General features: G+C 38.9%; 1 protein-coding gene across 2 annotated transcripts; it reads left to right on the top strand.

Moving 5' to 3' along the window:
* Positions 1-2194: 2194 nt before the first annotated feature.
* On the top strand, positions 2195-18695 carry LOC145893778 (proto-oncogene tyrosine-protein kinase ROS-like). 2 transcript variants are annotated; one of them, XM_082982114.1, is made up of 26 exons: positions 2195-2380; positions 2443-2486; positions 3007-3121; positions 3192-3299; positions 3364-3495; positions 3621-3847; positions 3916-4060; positions 4375-4565; positions 5385-5570; positions 5715-5827; positions 5960-6145; positions 6463-6592; positions 6697-6775; positions 7015-7095; positions 7403-7656; positions 8041-8174; positions 8507-8636; positions 8914-9011; positions 9485-9688; positions 15121-15255; positions 15614-15701; positions 15767-15923; positions 16615-16766; positions 16934-17025; positions 17504-17671; positions 17843-18695. In XM_082982114.1, the coding sequence occupies exons 1-26, from the start codon at positions 2293-2295 to the stop codon at positions 18093-18095; spliced, it is 3690 nt and encodes a 1229-aa protein (XP_082838240.1). In that variant the 5' UTR covers positions 2195-2292; the 3' UTR covers positions 18096-18695. The 2 variants fall into 2 exon arrangements, with proteins under 2 accessions (XP_082838240.1, XP_082838241.1); XM_082982115.1 differs by lacking the exons at positions 2195-2380; positions 2443-2486 and adding an exon at positions 2578-2735 and having other exon boundaries at positions 2991-3121.
* The last annotated feature ends 14 nt before the right edge of the window (positions 18696-18709 follow it).

The raw sequence follows: 18709 nt of genomic DNA, 5'->3' as shown, positions 1-18709 counted from the left end.
GCCTGGTTTATGCTGGTATTGAAACGCGACCAAAACTGCCTCCAGTGTTGACAGTAAGTGGTATAGAAATTTCCTTGTAGAACGAATGCACTTGAATTATGGTTTCAGCTCCAACAAATTTGTATCACATAAAACGGGTACAAATAACATACATCAGTAGTTGCCACTAAATACACAAGCAATATTACCTCCCTGCTCAAAATGCAACTAACTGGATAATTAATGCACATCAACAATTTTCCAATGGGCAAACATTTTATATCATTCACATAAATTTGGAACAAGGTTAGTGCATGGCTGGAGTTGGGGTTAGCCCTGCCTACCCTGTATATTCAGAACCCACATGATTTCACTCTTTTATTGCATGATCACCACGAGCCTGGATATAGCTTCACACCTGTATATAAATGCATGCACAATAAAAGGCGATATTGACCACAAGCATTTGTCAGTACTGTTTATAAGATACCCAGTGCTTGCATGTTACAAAGTAGTGCAAAGACGTCTTTTTTTATATGATGAAGAAGTTTAAACTTGATTAAAACATTATTCAACAAACTACTGATAACACAATTATTTTAATGTTAGATTGTGATAGGAAATGGGACAAAATCACTTTGTGTAGGAACCTGAGACACAATGCATAAGTAGTGTAGAAACTAACATAGGGCAATATAATCTCCTCGCACACTCAAGGTAATTAACATTCACGCATAGATGGCAAACAGGCATGGCAAGCACAGATATGATACAGAATATTGGTAAAGAGTTGTTTTTTTGCGATTTAAATGGTACTGCACCAGTGACTTGGGAAAAGATTTGTTTTCTGTGATTGTGAAATATATATAAATAGACTTTAAATGTGTATAGCAGTCTAGTAATACATTGCACTTTGAAACAACTAATAAAAGTTAAAACAAACAATACTAAACCATAGTGGTTGGTTGCACTCAATTCCAAAACAATAACACACATAATCTCTTTCAACAAAAGTTACACAAACAATAATAATAAAAATTCCATGATCTTATATCAAGCATCAAAAACATGCGACACCATTAAGCTTTGCAATCCATGTACATATAATTTGTATGCAATAAGTTTTCGCACTTTCTAGCCAGATTTAAAAAGCAAGACTGCAATTTGTCCAATGTAGAAATATATGAAGTGGCGTGTTTCATGTGTGACGTAGCTACCAAAATTTCGACCACAGATACAATGCCATGTGGGATTGTGTTTCTTATCAAAGTCCTTCTTAATGTACGCGGCTATATCCTTCTCAATGTTGAACTTCTCCATGGCCAGTTGTGCGCAATCAATGGCGTCCTGTTGCATCTCGTCACACATGTCCACATTTTTAATCACAGTCTTTTTTTCTGGGGCGGATTTTTCAGTCATATTTGCTAATTTGCACAAACTCGTAGCTAAACTGCAATGTAACGAAATGTTTGTTGTGGCAACAATATTCTCGGCCTTTAACAGTGACCTAGAAACAAAAACAACTGAAACATTTCATCGTAATTATCCAAAATATAAACATGTAATTTGCCCGTGATTATGATTCACACCTTCGCCTGCGGCACTCTTTGAACATTACTCCGAATAAAATACGTTGATCGCATCCATTAATAATAAGGTATGTTCCCTCATCCGCCAACCAAGGAAAGAAATTTTGTCAAAAAAACATTAATGTCCGCCCAAACCTTTTGTATGCAACAATATATTTTACAGGTGTTTTATTTTAATACACCTAACAAAACAATTTATTTTTCAAATGTGAACTACCACGTAAATGAAATAATATATATTGGCACCCATGAAATGAAATACGAAGAACAGTGAGGTACCATGTAACAAATGATTTTGTTACAGAGCATAACAAATGCTACAGGGTCGCAGCATATTTGGGCAATATGGCACAATTTAAAGTGAAATTGCCCTTGGTTATTTATTTCGCTTTTGTTTACATTGCAGTAGCCAATCATGCGTGTCGAACAGAAATATGTAGTAAACCATAGTAACCTTAGGTGCGTGCACATTTTGATTCGTGTCAGAAACACGGGACTTTCCGGATGAAAATTAAACCTTTTCGAAACGTGACTGTGGAAATTACCATTACTGCCTCTGAATATGCTTTTCTCATATATTTGAAAACTGCGGCTAACTTTTATAGCGTCGTTTTATTAGCCAGGTTTTTCAAGCTATGAGAGTCATCATAATACATAATTTTGTTGAAAGTTTGTTAGTAATATGAAAAAACAACATGCATGATATGTGAGATATTGTGGTGGGATGTCTCAATGCAAACCTGGGATGTCTCAGTGCGTTGTCTACTTGTTTTGTGTTATATTCTACATGGCTGTGGTGCATAGTCATATCGGTAAGTCTAAAATAGTTTTGTGATTTTTTATTTACCTTTTCAAAATATAAATTTATTTTTAGCAACTGCAAACAAAATGACTGGATTTCCAAAGCAACTGATAATGGTATATTTTACTGTTTTTACACTTCTTCACTTTCAAAGTGTGATAAATTAAGCAGTATTGTTAGGTCTTTGTAGTCAGTGTAGTTCGTGAATAAAAAACAAATGTTATATCAATAGATGTGGGTTTAGATTCTGAGTCACAAGGTATTTAGTTTGCACTTTTTCAATCATTATTATTTTGTATTTTTCTATTCATCTGCATGTTTGATCGACTGCTTGGGTCTGTTCCGAACCTTCACCCAATTTTGTTGTAAGTGTCAGATTTTTTGTTTGCGACTTTATGTTTGCATGTAAGCATGACTGATTCCAGTTGCTGTACAAGTATTTCATTTACTTAGTTAGTTTAAACCATGAACACATGCTAAATTTGGTTTTAAACAGTTACTGCACAGTAGCCTGATAAAAATGTTCATTTTTAGTTTCAATTAAAGTGAATCACAATTGCACTGCATGTCGCAAATCCACAATGTTTTATGTTACTTTGGCATGTTTTGCTTCACCACAGGTTCATCAACATACAGCGTTACAAAAGAACAACAGACACATCGGTAGTGGCAAAAGTATCACACTGCCAGTCAAGACGATGTCGGACTGCCTTAAGTGGTACTACTTGTGCTCTTGACCTTTTTCAAAGTGGTAGGAGTGAATTATTTGACCAAATTTGTGTGGTAGGTGCGCGAGTAGTTACATAAAATTATGTTTTTAGTTGGTGGTTTTCCATCTGGAATATATGTTTGCAATGGAATGAACATTTGGTTTATAAACTGGACTAACACATGCACATGTAGAAAACTTCTAGATACAAATGAAACAGGTATAGTGGCACTTAGTGTTTGTGTTTTTAGGCATTTCATTACAATGCTTGTTGTCTTTTTCAGTCAATAGCCTTTTAGCAAACCAGAATGGATTAAACTGGCTGAGTGCTGATGGGCAGTTTTTGGTTACTTTGACAAATCAAAGCCATCCCTTAACATGGAGAAACATTACAGGAATTAATAAAGAACACCAAGGTGGATAATAATCACTATGCCATGGGTCTCCAACCCCTGTAATAACCCATGCTATGCTAATCACCCACATAAATGTGTATGCTTGTAAATGATTACTTTTTTAAAATTTATTTGTTTTTTATCAGATGCAGTTTGTAATCTTTTTCACACTCCACTTCCTCATCCTGTTGTTAACGAAATCAGTGGTAGCAGTGTTTCCCTTAATATTTCATCTATCATCAACACTGCTACATCCTCATTGAAACAGTGCTCATTATATGAGAATGTCAATATTTCACAAGTGTCGTACTCCACTTTCCATCAGCAGTTTACAACCTCTGGCTGTTTTGGTAGCACTGATTGCACAGAAAATGTAAACAAAAATTTGAAATATTTAAAGTCAAGATTTGAATAAAGTAATTTAATACTTTCTATATTTAGGAAATAGTCAGTGACTCTCCTGCAAATTTGAGTAATCTTTTACCGAGCACGAGGTATCAAGTTCAAATTACAGCACACCGTCTCTTTCAACATTCCAGAATGTTCTCTCTATCAGAACAATTGGTTGTGAACACAACATGTGGAGGTATGGTATCCTCTTTACATGTTATATCAATAATATATTGTACTTCATAGTATTACAAAATGTGTATAAATTTTTGGACCAAGTTTGTATGAACCAGTAATAAATCATTGTTTGCATTGACATGTACAAGTGTGCAAACTAATTTACTTAGCAAAAGTAACATTTTTTTGAAATTGGAAGAACCATACCACCAAACTTTGGGTGTAATCATTTTGTAAGTCTTCAAACACATTTTAGCGGGCAAAAGTAAACCATTGGCTAGAAACTAATGTGTTCAAAATGTTAGACCAAAAACTGTATTGCGTTTGCTTCAGTTTCCTCCAAACCCAGCAATGTTCAATGTCTGCCTCAGTCTTTTAATCAAGTCTGGATAGTGTGGGAGGTTCCTACAACACTCAACACCGCACATGTTCAATATCAAGTGTTGGATGCTGATGGGTTGCATCAAATCCCATCTGGATTTTTACGTTTTACCAAATCAACACAGAAAACACTTTATTATGAGGTACAACAATATATCATGTACATGTATTATGCATACACTACCATTTTAACATTTTTTAAGGAGTTTACTTTTTCAAAATGGCTTTATTTATTTCCATAAAATAGGGGGTTAGTTATGTCAGTGAAATATTTGAAATTTAAGTCTCATGTTCAACTGCTCATCACAATGCCTTCGGGGCAAAAGCTTTCTGAGAAATTCTCCCATAAAGTTTATTTTGCTTTGCAAGATTTTGTTTGTGATATGGCACCTTGTTAAATACTTCCTTTTCCTCAAAACCAGAGTGTTTTCATAAGTTTCATGATTTGTTTTGGCTTAATTCTCATTAGTTATTTATATAATTACTGCTTGCCACGTTATCTGTTTTGATTGTTGTTGGGGAGAGTTGTTTAATTGAAACGTTTAGTATTTCACTGATTGTTTCACCCATAAGCTCCTCAACTAGTTAACAAAAACCTACATGACTTCCTTTGTTCGTGTTCTTTAGTTTCATGTAATTTGGAAGACCATTGTCTCTTGTGGTAAAATGAAAACCAGATTTACCTTTTTCATGCTTGCAAATAAGATATATTTATCCAGCGCTAAAAGTAAGCCAGCTACGCTGTTACGATAAGAACCCAATGGCTGGTGTAACCCAAATATTTACAAGAAACCTAAATATAATTCAGTGAATTATTTATTTCAAAAAAAAACTTACCAAGTACAAGAAAACGATGTATTTTTTCCTGTAAATTCAAATCATTCCGGAATTTTCTGATACTTTTAATCCATTAGAAGTTTTTTCCAACTCTTGGTTACAAATCATTGTTAAACCGCTCACAGGTTAGGGTAATCCCCGTTGATTGTCCGTCTTCTCACGGTCTCTACAGTTCATCCAATATAACTTGCCCGCCATTTGACGCCCCCAAACCACTGAGCATTGTTGACGTCACAAGCGACACTATTACGGTGACTTGGGATCCCTATGGGCATGGACAAGTTTCGTCTATCGTGGTTTTGTGGTCACAAGTAAGTGTGTGATAATTTGTGTAGCGACACGGTTTGGCTTCGTATTCGATACCAGTATAGAAATAGTCAAAGCATGCAATTCACAAGCAAAACATTTTTACCGCAACGTCAGCGCTGTTTGGTGACTGCGTTGTTTCCATGCAGAGATCGGAAAGAAATCAGTGGATAGAGAGTCTACCACTAGATGGCAGTGCGACCAATGAGACGATAACAGACCTCATCGCCGACACGAGTTACATTTTAAAGTCGAGAGTCACGTATGTTGTGGTCGAAATATTTTGGCTGACTATGAATTTTACCCTGTTTTTTAACGGAAAACTGTTCGAAATCGTTCGTGTAAAGTGTGATGCTCCCAATAATCCATTAAAGCGATCTTTGTGACGTCACAGATACGTTAGCGGTCGCGTAGCGGAATCGTCGGCCCAAGTTGAAGCTGACACTCTCAAAGGCCCCCCTAACTCACCCACCAACGTCACCATAAAAGGGGAAACACCGGATGGGGTTTTGTGTTGGGATACACCGCTCTTGCAAGGTGACTCCCAGCATGACATCATCGAATACGTCATTGAGACCAGGTCAGTTTCAGGACGGTTGCATTGTTGGGATGGAGTTGAATTTAATTTCTTGCATGGCAATGTCGCCGGCCATGATACTAGAACACATTTATTTGTTCCGCAAACTCCAAATTGTTTAAAATAATAAAGACTTCTTTGACAAAACAGGGACCCCCTGGCTGCTTTGCTCTACTGTGTAAACATTCTTCTGAAAAAAACCCAGTATTTGGACAGATACAACTCTCTTTCTCTCTCTCTCTTTCTCTCTCTCTCTCTCTCTCTCTCTCTCTCTCTCTCACCTCGTCGTTTTTAAAAGACAGGTTTTTTTTATATTTCAGAAACCGCTCTGCTCCGGACCACCACAGGGACTTGTTCGGGAGGTGGAGAACTGCTACTGTGGTGAACGTGCGAGCAGAGAGGAGGTGGGTGATCACCAATCTCACCCAGGATGAGTGGTACGAGTTTAGGGTAAGTACCTTTCTTAATGTGACGAAGGATTTACCGTTTTGAAAGTAGCTTAGCTGTGACATCAATTACCGGCATATTTCAAGTGTGCTCTTTATCGTCACCAGGTGTACGCGGTCAACGGAGCTGGAAGAGGAGACTCGAGCGCGGTGACGTCACCTTATCAGTTCACCCTGCCAGTCGACAGTGAGATTAATTTCTCCTTAAAACTTTTTGAAAATTTATGTTTTTTAATGGATTTTTGGGCGGTTTTTAATCATACTATATGCAACAAACTTGCCAATAAAACGTGACAGAATGATTTTATTGCCAGTAAAAGTGTAACAACAATCGAATTGCTCAAATGTTTTCATCATATCTGTTTATGATTCAGATTTTATACCATATTCTTGCACATCTTCTCCTAAACCATGTTTGATTGGCAGACAGCAGATACAAGTGGATTGTTATTGGTTCGTCTGTTGGAACCGCATTCTTCGTGATGATCGTCATACTGGCATTTGTCTGTGAGTTTATGATTTCTATTATGTGAGATGTATGTGTGTTGGTTTATTCTGCTTTGTGATGTCTTGCCTCCTTGGGAAGTCCGTACACCTTTTCTCTCGTACCAGTTAACTATTTTTTCTGCTAACGTTGTAACAACTCTGGATTGCTATGTGGTGAAATTTCTAAGATTTCAACATAAAAAACAGCGTGGTTAATTTCCGGTAACCCTGACTTTGAGTTTCAAACTCACAGACAAAAATACACGGCTGCTTGTTGTCGTAGAAACTACTTCTTAAAAATCATCTATTCATTCAAGCTGTTGCGCAGGTTACAAATGCAGCATTCGTCGTCGACGCAAACGTTTCAGAAAACAGCTTCCAGGCGAAATTGCTACAATCCACATCAACTACGGTATGGACATGGAATTGGCACAGATACGTCACATGACAAGTTTGGCGATGGCCGCTGCCAACAATGAAGGTAGAATCAACTTGCCCGACGATTACATGAAGAAACTCCCACTCTTTCCACGTGACAAGCTCGCTCTGGATATTCTTCTGGGCAGTGGAGCTTTCGGGGAGGTAAGGAGGGTGTTGTGTTACAAAAGCTGTCGTTTGATTTCTTATTTCAACATCCTTTGATGGATTCTTGTCAATCTATTCTGGGAATTATTCGCCCTAAAGCGAAATGTATTTGTCACGTAGCTTGTAAAAGTTACAAAAGAACGCAGACATGTTTCATGCATAACTTATATACACCAGGACTTAGCACAGTTTGAGTACCGCTGCACCAAGTTATATTGTATCTCGTTGACATATCTACCATCAAGGGTGACAGTTTTCGTATTTTGTTGTGAATTTGTGGGTTTTGTGATGTTTAACCGACCAGAATCTCCATTTGTCGGTTGGAAGTATGAACCAGCACCTAACTTCACTGTTATATTTCACCTGTACGTTTTGTTTCAGGTCTACAAAGGAATTGCGATCGACGTAAAAGGTGGGGAGGCGGGTATAGAATATCCGGTCGCAGTGAAAACGTTAAAGGACGGAGCGAGCGACAGCGAGAAATGCGAATTCCTGATGGAGGCCTATTTCATGAGGTGAGTTCTTGAATTTGAAGTTGGGTTTATTATTTTCTACCACATTTCAAACATTTTGTATTGTAGCAATGTCTCAACATGACTCTCTTGTACTTGTTACATTAATATAAGCAACAAACCCCATAGGACTGGAGTCGTATTGTAAAAAGTGTTATTTGTTTCAACCATCACGAATGGGAAAATTTTATGTGATTCAATTTTCCACAAAATTCTCCCTAATATGTTGGTACAATTTCAACGGTATTTTCAACAGCACCCACCATCAATGGACCGCCTGACTAAAGGTCCTAAATGGAAAGCAACATTCTTAACATTGGTAATTTTTGTTCTAGTTTGTTCGATCATCCGAATATCATCTCCCTACTGGGAGTTTGTCTTGATAACGAACCTCACCTTCTAATCCTAGAACTGATGGAAGGTGGGGATTTGCTCAAATATCTGAGGCAAGCTCGACCAACCCAGGTAAGTTGTGTCGTAGTTGGTTTATTGATTTGGTCGCCGACAATATTGCTTGGCGAATCATTAAATTATTTTCACTCCAGTTAAAGATCGTGTTTACTGAAAGTTTTTTGACTAATTGTTTGGGTTAAGTTTATTGAAAATTTCATTTTCGATTGTTTAAGAACACAACAGATATTCAATTAAAAACGGAGTCTCCTTATTAAAAGTGTGACTTCGTATCTAAAACAACATGTTTGTTTGGCAAAACATGTTGAGAAAATGTTTAAATTTTTTCCAGATTCTTTCGGCAAAACTCGAGATGTTGGACTTACTGGATATTTGTCTTGATCTGGCCGCTGGGTGTCAGTACTTGGAAACCCAACATTTTATACACAGGTATGTTTTTAAATGGGGCGCACTGTTGGCTGAACTGGACCCAAATACCAAGCAGAAAATCGATCGAGGGTGTTGTGATGGATATTTGCAGATCTAGGTTTATTGTGGAAAGTAGAATATCCTTTATTTCTCTGTACATTGTGTTGCATAGCTTCACTTCTTCGCATATCAACGGCACATTTTTGTCGTTTTCTTTGATTTCGTTAAAAATATATTTTTTAAGACCAGGGCATTGTTTCACCAATTTTTCTCTGCACGGAAACCTTTAGGTCATTTAAGCTACCCAGGAACCCCAAAGTTTTGAGGGACATGTTCATCAGCATTTGCTTAAACCAAAAAGTAGCTCATGGAATCCTTCGTATTTTGTTATAAAACCCTGGTGTTCGGTGAAACCCTTTAGAAATCGCTGGATATTCTATTCGCCTTCTCGTCAATTAAGTCACAGACTAACGGGGTTTTAAACCACATTCCAGGGACCTGGCGGCTCGCAACTGTCTCGTGTCAACGAAGGCTTTCCGAACCAATAGCCGAGTCGTTAAAATCGGTGACTTCGGGCTCGCGCGCGACATCTACCGGCACGATTATTATCACAAGGAAGGCGAAGGACTTCTTCCCGTACGCTGGATGGCGCCAGAGAACCTTACGTTGAAGATCTACACAGTTCAAAGTGATGTCTGGTGAGTTATTCATTGGTTTGTGAAATTTCAGTTATAGCTGTCTCGAGTGTTTCCTTGTATTTTCATTTCATTGTTATGTTATATTTTTTTATGACGGTTTGTGATGGCACAAACGTCCAGGCAATTTTTTTGTCTTTTCGAAAGGTTATTTGGGGTTAACTTTACGTAGTTGTTCAGAGCAAGGAAATGTTGTTTTTAGAGCCTGATGTCTTTGAAAACTTCCCTGATCCCCATTAACCTTTGTTTTTCGGAATCACTTTTTTAGGAATATAATTTGTAGGAAATAAAACCGATGTATTATCTTTCAAAAAATTAACATCAATTTATTGGCTCGTGACTATTGTATAACTTCAATAAGAATACATTTAAAAAAAATTATACACCGATTTATTCTAGTAATGTTTTTTAATTTATGCAAGATATTATTCTTAAAAACAAATTGTAAAAACAAAGAGTGGATACGTAAGCATACAAGTTATCCAACCTTCCAGCATTCAACTTGTACAATTTCCCAAGCAGCGATTTACAACTCCAGGTAATGACACTCGTTAACGAACGTTCCTGTAAAATTATCCGCATGTCTCAAGAGGAAACGACGCGTTGTTTGGTCAGGTGGGAACTCCTTTGCAAATTCCTCCACACAAAACTGTTCTAATGGTGACGACATCGCTTGTTAAAGGAACGTGTTAATTTTTTTGTAATGGACGTGGACATCGAGAAATATTGTCGTTAAAAGACTTGAAAATTGCGAGAAACAAATTACATGACAGCCTGAAACTGTGGAATGTTTTATAGCAAAAATTTTTCGCAACCTTTTTGTTGTTTATTCATAAGAAAGTTTTACTGTTCGGTTTTCCTTTAAGAAATTCCCCGACCCTGAGAATTCCAAACGCCAGAAAAGTAATTTTCCTTTTCTTCCAAAGTCGGCCGAGTCATTTTAGCGGGCCGGAAAGGGGCCCCGATGTCTCAAATGACCACAGCAGGGGTCCGAGGGGGCGATAAGTGGCCCCCGTTGTCACGCGGGTTTAATGGGGTAATCACCTGGGGAGTGATTGGTATGTGACGTGGGGGTGGGGGTTGAGTGACCACTTCCAGTGTCCAGTACAGGGGGAATGTTGAGAATGCGTTGATCTGTGTTGTCGGTAACATTACACCTTCCCGTAGAGCGTTTTACTGACGGGCAAATTGGACTATTCGGTAATCCATGGGTTTGCTCTGGAGGTCGTTGTTTGCTTGAATTTCCAGATAGTTTTATTCATTTGGCATTGTTTATTTTCATGTATAGTACTTTCTTTCCCCTTACAAATTTATACGTTTTGTAGACAGTGGTTGTGAAACAAAGTGTTGAAAAGTACAAATATTCAAAAGCTATTATTTCCAGTTAAATTGACCGGATTTCAAATGATTCCCCGAAGTACTTTTGTATTCGCTGTTTCTCAAGAAGCAAAAAAATCCAACGTCGTCACAAATTGTTTTTTGTCAACCTCGTCGTCCCCACTTGAGACAAATTGCCTGCTCTTAATTTCGAGCCTTCGAAAGCTCCAAAAACTCCAAACAACCAGAGCTCGTTCTTTAAACAATCTCATTCCAAAATCCCAATGCTTTCCCGAAAACTTCGAGCGTTCCTCGCGAAAACCGAATTGTTGTAAATGGCGCCGATCGGGCGTGACATAACAATGGTTCCGCGAAAGTCGGGTCAAGGGTCAAGTCGTAGGGTGGGGAGACGCACAAAGCCGAGCTTTTTCATTAACATATTTGTTGACAGACGAATGTGCGGTCGGTACACGAGTACACTGACTATGTACCTAATGTTCCCACATGACAAAGGTAACACGTTACTTTCCCATGTATCGTTTTTTTGCCATTTACACACAATGGAATTGATGTTTGCTGTTGAGAATTATGCGGTGAGGTTTACACCGACCATACTTCATTTAAAGATCTTTAAACAAAAAGATTACTGCACAGTTTAAAAATTATTGTAACCGTTAATACAATGTTTTAATAAATAAGTATTTCCTTCACATGGACTGACGATGCCTATATGGCGAATTATGTATCCCTATACAAGCTTGTAATACCAGGCCAATTTAGTGTTGAAAACGAATGCTTTGTTTGTAATGTTAGAATCTGATGTTGCGGTAAATCACGTTCTTTACAATTTGCAAAGCAAAGGATATGAATTGTTCAGTTGTTGTAAAGATGTTAATCTTCGCTTAAAATTAAATAAGCGGGATGTGGGTTTCAAGTTTCACGGAAATTAGATTTGAGGAAACGGGAAAATGCAATGAACCAAAATCGTCAAACGGAAAGACTTGATTCACGACCAAAAAAATACGTGGCGAAACGGTAGAAGCAAAAACATCCACCAACCGAAGTATCAAGTAAAATCACTGAGATCAGGAAACAGACTTGACACGATCCGTTGCCAACTTAAGAGTTTTGAGAGCATCGGACGAACATCAAATCGGCGCACCTCAGAATCCCGACATCAAACAAATGTAACGACCCAGTTTCCGTTTAATGTTCTTTTGCTCAATTACCTGCCATTTTGGACAAAGTCTTTTCCTTCCACATGCGGATACGTATATTGGGGGGCGGTTATGTAAATGGGAAAATGAGTTATGTTGGATTTTGCCCATTTTTTGCTTTCATCACATTAAACCCTTTCGCAAACAATTTGACCAATTACAAATATTTTTATCAAAAGTGGATATTTTTCCACACACACATTATCATGCGAGTTAAGCAGATTGATATAAAACTTTGCGACTTTCTTATTATATACGCTTAACTATCTGCGAACACTGCAGTCACGGCGCCATTTTGTTTTCCTCCCAAATATTTGTACCAGAATTTTAGCCATGTCAGAATATGTAGTCGGAAAATGTTGGTAAATTTAATTGACAAGAATGTGAAGAAATATTTTTCAGCGATTCCGAAAAATCAGTAGAAAAAATAGATAGAATTTCGACGCGGTAATTTGGTCCTGCAAGATTTTCTTTTAAACAAATCTCAAATTAATGCTAATTTTTATACATATTTCTGCAATTTATTTAAATAAAGACAATTAAAAACTAAGCACTAATTCGCCATGTTTTTTTGATCGTGTTGAAGAAATTGATTATTGTTTTTATTCCAAATCATGTTTTTAAAATGCGGAAAAAAACAAAATACGTTCTCAGTTACTTTTCACAGAAAGAGCTGTTAGGTAACATTTTAAATTCTGAGGACAATCCATCAACAATTGTCAACATTTCAGGACGAAAAGGTCAAGTTACCCTGATGTAAACTAACATAAGCGGACTTTGCTGTCTGAGCCAGTCCTCACGTCATCAATTCCTCTCATCTTCGCGCATGCGCACTTGACTTGCCGGTGACGTAGCGTCGGGAAGCGTTAATGTAACTGCGCCGCCTCGGATCAATTGACTTGCGTGCACAGGTTAGGGCGGGGTGCTTTTAATCCGTGGCGAAGGGTCGCGCGTTGACTCTCTCGGCGACATAACACAGGGTTTTTAGTGAATACCTTGATGGAGTTGTTGCGCATCGAGCAAGTTAACGTCGAAACGGTCGTGTTTTGTTTACAATCCTATTGTTGTCACTTCTCGCTCCGTGTAAATATCATCAGCCCGTGGATGATTTGTCAGACTTTTGGCGCCTTTAACATTTTTATTGGCTTGTCATTATTTTGAATTGTTTGTGGAATTCCAAGACGTGAAATCGGAAAGAAATTTGCGGTCGCATCTGATGCTCAGACTCCTTTGTTTACAAACCAATATCATTCAAAGTTTTGTTCAAAGTTTGTTAAACCTATTGAAAGGTGCAATAATTTCAAACTCTATGAGACGAATAACTGTGCGTTGATATTCCCCAAGTAATATGCTTGCATGCACAGTAACTCCGCCAGTGGTGGACGTTTAAGTTTGACCCTAAAGTGTTTTCCATGAGCGGTTTGTGAGGGGTGAGTGCTTTCCTGACCACAGGTGGACACCAGACATCCAAAAAATGCCACCTGGTCGCAGATAGCGTGCGAACCACTTTTATTATGAAAACTCCAACCCCTTTGGAAGACGTATGGCCACACTTAGGAACGCATGCCAACGCCTGGAATGACCTCGCCACTCACAAGAAACCAGAGTTGACATTTCGCGTTCGGGGGCTTCTAATGCTGCAATTGCTCCTTTCAAATTTTAACCTGCTTTTTAACAAGCTCTTGACAGAAGCTTTTTTCCTGATTTGGTCCTGGGTGTGGCAGGTTACAAAATCTGAAGCACTTCAGAAGAAAAAACGGTTTTAAAATGCCGGAAAACTTTGAAGGTTTGGGGTTTGAAGGTGATGAACTCTTCCCTAATGGGTTTTCAATATGAACTGACTTAACTGACAAGAAAACGGTTCAAAGGAAATAAAGATACAAAATGGCCTATCCTATGAAGCTATACTTAAATTGCGTTGAAAATATCGCAAACTAAACAATGCCCCGTACCGACTTTCGCCAATATTTTGAACATCGACGCACAAACCATAGCAGTGTTTCCCAAACTTTCATGTCCGTTCTGCAAGGTTATTTAAGTTGAAAAGACACCATTTTAACGTCAGACCCGTCAAGTAAACGTTGACGTTTTTCACCAAGATTGTCGTGGTGTTTTTTGTTCTGTTTGGACTGTTCTCATGCGTTTGTTGCCCAAAATCTTAGAGCACCAGTATTGAAACCAGATATCTGCTTCATATTAATTTAAATTTTGGTAAACGCTGCACTTATAGCGTATTAATTTGTACACCGCAAAATAAAATAATTTAAAAGGAAATAAAACCTCTGGAAAGCACGAGGGATCTGTTGGTGGGGTTTGAACCCCCAACCTGCGTCTTGCAGCCGAGTAAAACATAAATCAAGATCAGAAGGCGCTTCTCAGCCTGGTAATGATCAATGGAAGTTGCGTGCGCTGGAACCAAATTCGAATCCATTGTTTGAAACGGCGATCGAACTGCGCGATGACAGAACGAGTCATTTACTCGAGTTGTTTGGTAACTCGACTCCACGAGTCAAGAACCCGTGACGACACGGCGATCTCAACCAAGCGTGACCACATGCACACCCCTCCGGGCCCCTAGGGGGGAGAGGGCGATAATGGGTTGCGCTAATTGGGGAGGGGCAGATTTTCTCTAGCAATGATTAAGGCTGGCATGTCGCGAAAATTCAGTGGCTGATGTTGTGATGTTTCGAACAAAACATAAAATCGATTATTCTGCACCAATTTCCAGCAATGCAAGAATGGGATCTTGTTCTTATTTTAGTTTGGTCTGATTATGCATGTCTGCTTTTATCTTGCGTAAGTTGATTCCTCAAAAAAATATGCAACGACAGCAGTTTCAGACGTGACGAATTGAAAAGGTCTGGAGTGCACAACATAACACGGGGTTATTATTGTTCCTAGGGCGTTCGGAGTCTTGCTGTGGGAGGTGATGACGTTCGGGCAACAACCTTACCCCGCATTCAACAACTTGGAGGTGATCCATTTCGTCAAAGACGGTGGAAGGTTGGAGAGACCGAGCAATTGCCCCGATGTCCTGTGAGTTATTTTGAAGGGCGACGTGTCAGAAAATCCAAGCGTTTTTGTTTCTCAGATTTGTCCTAACTTGTGAATGACTGATTCCTTAATTTTGCCAGAATATATCCCTCTTATAGGCATTGCCATTCTATCAGCGACACCAATTTATGTTAATAAGTAATGTGAAGCTTTCGGAAACCAACTTCTGAAAGTTTCACATTATTGACTATGCTTGTGAATGAGCGTCTTTAGTTTGAGGCGGTTTTTAAGCTGTTTTGGCCGCCTTTCTTATTTTCGATACGTTTCAAGTATGAACAACGCTAAATGCAGGACTTTTTCTGTTTCTTTTGCCAACAAACTTGATTTGTTTGTGACAAAGGTACGCGATAATGATGAAGTGTTGGAGTATGGAACCAGCCGAACGTCCCGCGTTTCAAGAAGTTTTACAAACCCTGCAAAACTGCAAGGTGGGAAAAATACCGTGCCTAAAAAATCCCTGGAAAATGTGCGTCAACATTTGTCGTTTATTCAGATCGACTTGTCAGCTCAAGACAACTCGAACGGGGAAACCCCCGTCGCCGCGAACAACTCGTTAAATTACTCGACGATGTCGCCGAATGCAGAAGATTCTGTGTTCGAAACCCGCCCCGTGCAATACTTCGACAACCGCGCGTTCGCGTTTGACGAAGGTAAGATGTTGATACGCGAGGTTATGGTACCACTGTCAAGTAATATGACGTCACTATTATGTTGTATGACGTAACTGATAATGTAAGAAAGAAAGGTTAAAATACCACTTAGTAACATGCCTATGTGGTGTTTAAATGGTTTTGGGTTTAAAGTGTTTAAGCGTTTTGCCAGGATTTACAATTCAAGCGAACTGTTATTGTGACGCCATAGTGCATTGGTATGTGACGTCACAACATGGGGCTGTTTACCGTCGGACGCCGAAGCCAAATTAGGCGCACGCAGGAATTTCGACCGAGTGTCGTCCTTTCCAATTACGCCCTCCCCCGTTCCCTTTTAAATCCGTCACTAGGCAACGAGACCTTCTAACGAGCGCGAAAATTCATCCCCAAACATTTCGTTCTCCGCCGACCGCGCTAATCTGTGACGTCACAATCCGGCCCGGTCCACTTTTGGGCGTTTTGAGTAAACTTGGGCGCGAGGTTGGGTTTCCGTGTTGTGGGCAACCATCGCTAAAATAGATGTTGATTTGATTTGCGGTACGTTTGGGTCTGGGAGGGCTGGAGCATGTTTGACGACGAACCGCTGCTCTGCCGACTGTGTGAGCGCCCACATGTATACGTTATAAGCCTCTCCGTTTCGTCTGCGCATCTGTATCGTTGATTTTTACCGACTGCAATTTTTTGGTTTTAGACGAAACTGCGCATGCTCACAACGGGTATGCTGCTGTGAGTTTCAGCAGTCCGTCCTACGAAACCGGTTCATTCCAGTTAGAGTCGGTTTCGACTCCGTATACGAACAACTTCATCCGTCGTTCCAGCGCAACTTCAGCCAGTGATGTGGAGGTGAATCTACATTTTCCAAACACTTGTTTTCTCATTTAAGTTGAAAATCCTCGATTGGTTACAAATGCGTTATTGACGCGGATTATTCGACGTTTAAATACAAAAATATCCCAACTTGAATCAATGTTGAAACTTCCCTCACTTAGTAACGATAATTGTCTTTGCAGCTCGTCATCCCCAAAACGCCCACCTCCCAAAACATCAACTATGCTCAACTTGGTTTTCTCGCTGATTCTGTTTTAGGGAAAACTGCAGAAAGGTAAGTGTTTGTTATGTAACAGCCGGTTTTATTTTCCTCTGTAAAACCGCACGTCTGTAAACATGCTGGAAAAGTCAGGGTTAGTTGGTTTCTAGTACTTAAACCGAAATTATTTTTATTATCCTGTTGAATGGTTTGTTAATTATTTCCGTGTCCCTGTTCTCGTTGCTCGCATAATTCCCAATATTTTCCCAGCAAATTAAAAAAACGGGGCAGTTGTGTTTATATCCTTATAATGTAAACGTGATAGAACAAGACAACGCAGTAATGTTTCATTTATACGCATGATTGTCAGGATCGTGCCACTGCTCAGGTCCTTGCTTGACAATCTCAGATACCTAATGGTAGAACAAGAAATGACAAAATCATATCTTTTGTTTTTACGTGAATGAAACGCAAGAAATGAAATAGCAACACTAAAACCATGAAGGTTATCAAATGGCGAAGCCTTTATTTCCCACACATAATTACAACACAGGACGAACGCGGTGTCGAAGGAGGACGCGCTTGATGCAGAATTCGTGGAATGTCCTGAGAATCAGTATGTGAGAACTCCAGTCCATTCTTCCACCTTTCAAATGCCCCCCGTATCACAACCTGACGACCAACATACAACACATCAAAATTCCCACAAACACAAGAACGGGTGAGTGGATTGTTGCTGTTTCTTGACGTGTGAACAAAGGTTACTCAAAAAGTTTATTTAAATAACCCTAATGCTGTCGTCACGGTTAATTTTTGGAAATTGGATTTTCTGTCATGACAAAATCTAATCCATTTTAGCCAAATTATTCATTCTCTATACATTCGAACGTAGTTCTGTACGGTCGAACGGCCACGTGAGGTCGCTAAGCGGCCAGGCATCGTTAAAGGGCGCCCCCAAGCGACGAAGCAAACGCGGCGATGGCGACAATAACGGAACCGAGCGTGGTTCAGTTCGGCTTAACGGCAGAGCTTACGTCAACGAACTGACACGTCATTGGGATGACGACAATGAGAGCGGGACCAGGGGACAAACTGAAAATAAACCAGAAATAGGAAATTACAAAAACGGAGTGACGTATTTATGATGATTTGCTGTGGCAATTTTTCGTCGAAATAAGCCAGGTCCCAGGGAACAGTAACCGCTTACCTTTTAAGTTCTTTGTATAAATTCAGTGCCAATTATTTTTGTGACTTTGGTATCGGCATGCAATCAGTTTGCACCAAGCACTTGTGTTAGTCTTAGTTTCGATGTAATTGTTTTATTCAACTGTAAATGCTTACTGGAGAGAAAATTGTGTAGTGTTATTGAATTTCTCTTGTTTAAACCTTTGTGCCTGTTTTGTTTTTAAACAAAGTTTCAGTTGTAAATGGTAGCACTTGCTTGGGGGAATGATATCCCATATGTTTTTTGTAATCTATCATGTTATATTGCAGTGATAATCATTGTTACATATTTTTATTGCATTTTATCTTGTGTTCAAAAACACTTTCATACAAATTATTGTATTCAGTGTCTGTAGTTTTTTACATTACAATATTACCTAGAAGATGCGTTATTACCAATTTAACAGTTGTAAAAGTCATTTTTTAAGAGATCATTTTGGTGTTTCATTGTTCAACTCAACTTATCTTTGTCTAAAGCCATTAATTTACCTTTTCGCAAAATCAATAAAACTATGTTCATTAACTGCAACAAGTT

This window comes from Ascidia mentula, chromosome 3 (genome assembly GCF_947561715.1).
Source record: "Ascidia mentula chromosome 3, kaAscMent1.1, whole genome shotgun sequence".
In the NCBI taxonomy this organism is placed as follows: Eukaryota; Metazoa; Chordata; class Ascidiacea; order Phlebobranchia; family Ascidiidae; genus Ascidia; species Ascidia mentula.
Note: the sequence above shows the minus strand (reverse complement) of the source record. Positions and strands in the feature narration are given on the sequence as shown.

What these genes read in the sequence shown, in the direction of transcription:
- LOC145893778 (XM_082982114.1), top strand. Translation starts at nt 2,293, where the DNA reads ATGTCTCAATGCAAACCTGGGATGTCTCAGTGCGTTGTCTACTTGTTT. An exon ending in TGTGAACACAACATGTGGAG is followed by an intron (nt 4,061 to 4,374) that starts GTATGGTATCCT and finishes CGTTTGCTTCAG; the next exon opens with TTTCCTCCAAACCCAGCAAT. An exon ending in AGCAATTGCCCCGATGTCCT is followed by an intron (nt 15,256 to 15,613) that starts GTGAGTTATTTT and finishes TTTGTGACAAAG; the next exon opens with GTACGCGATAATGATGAAGT.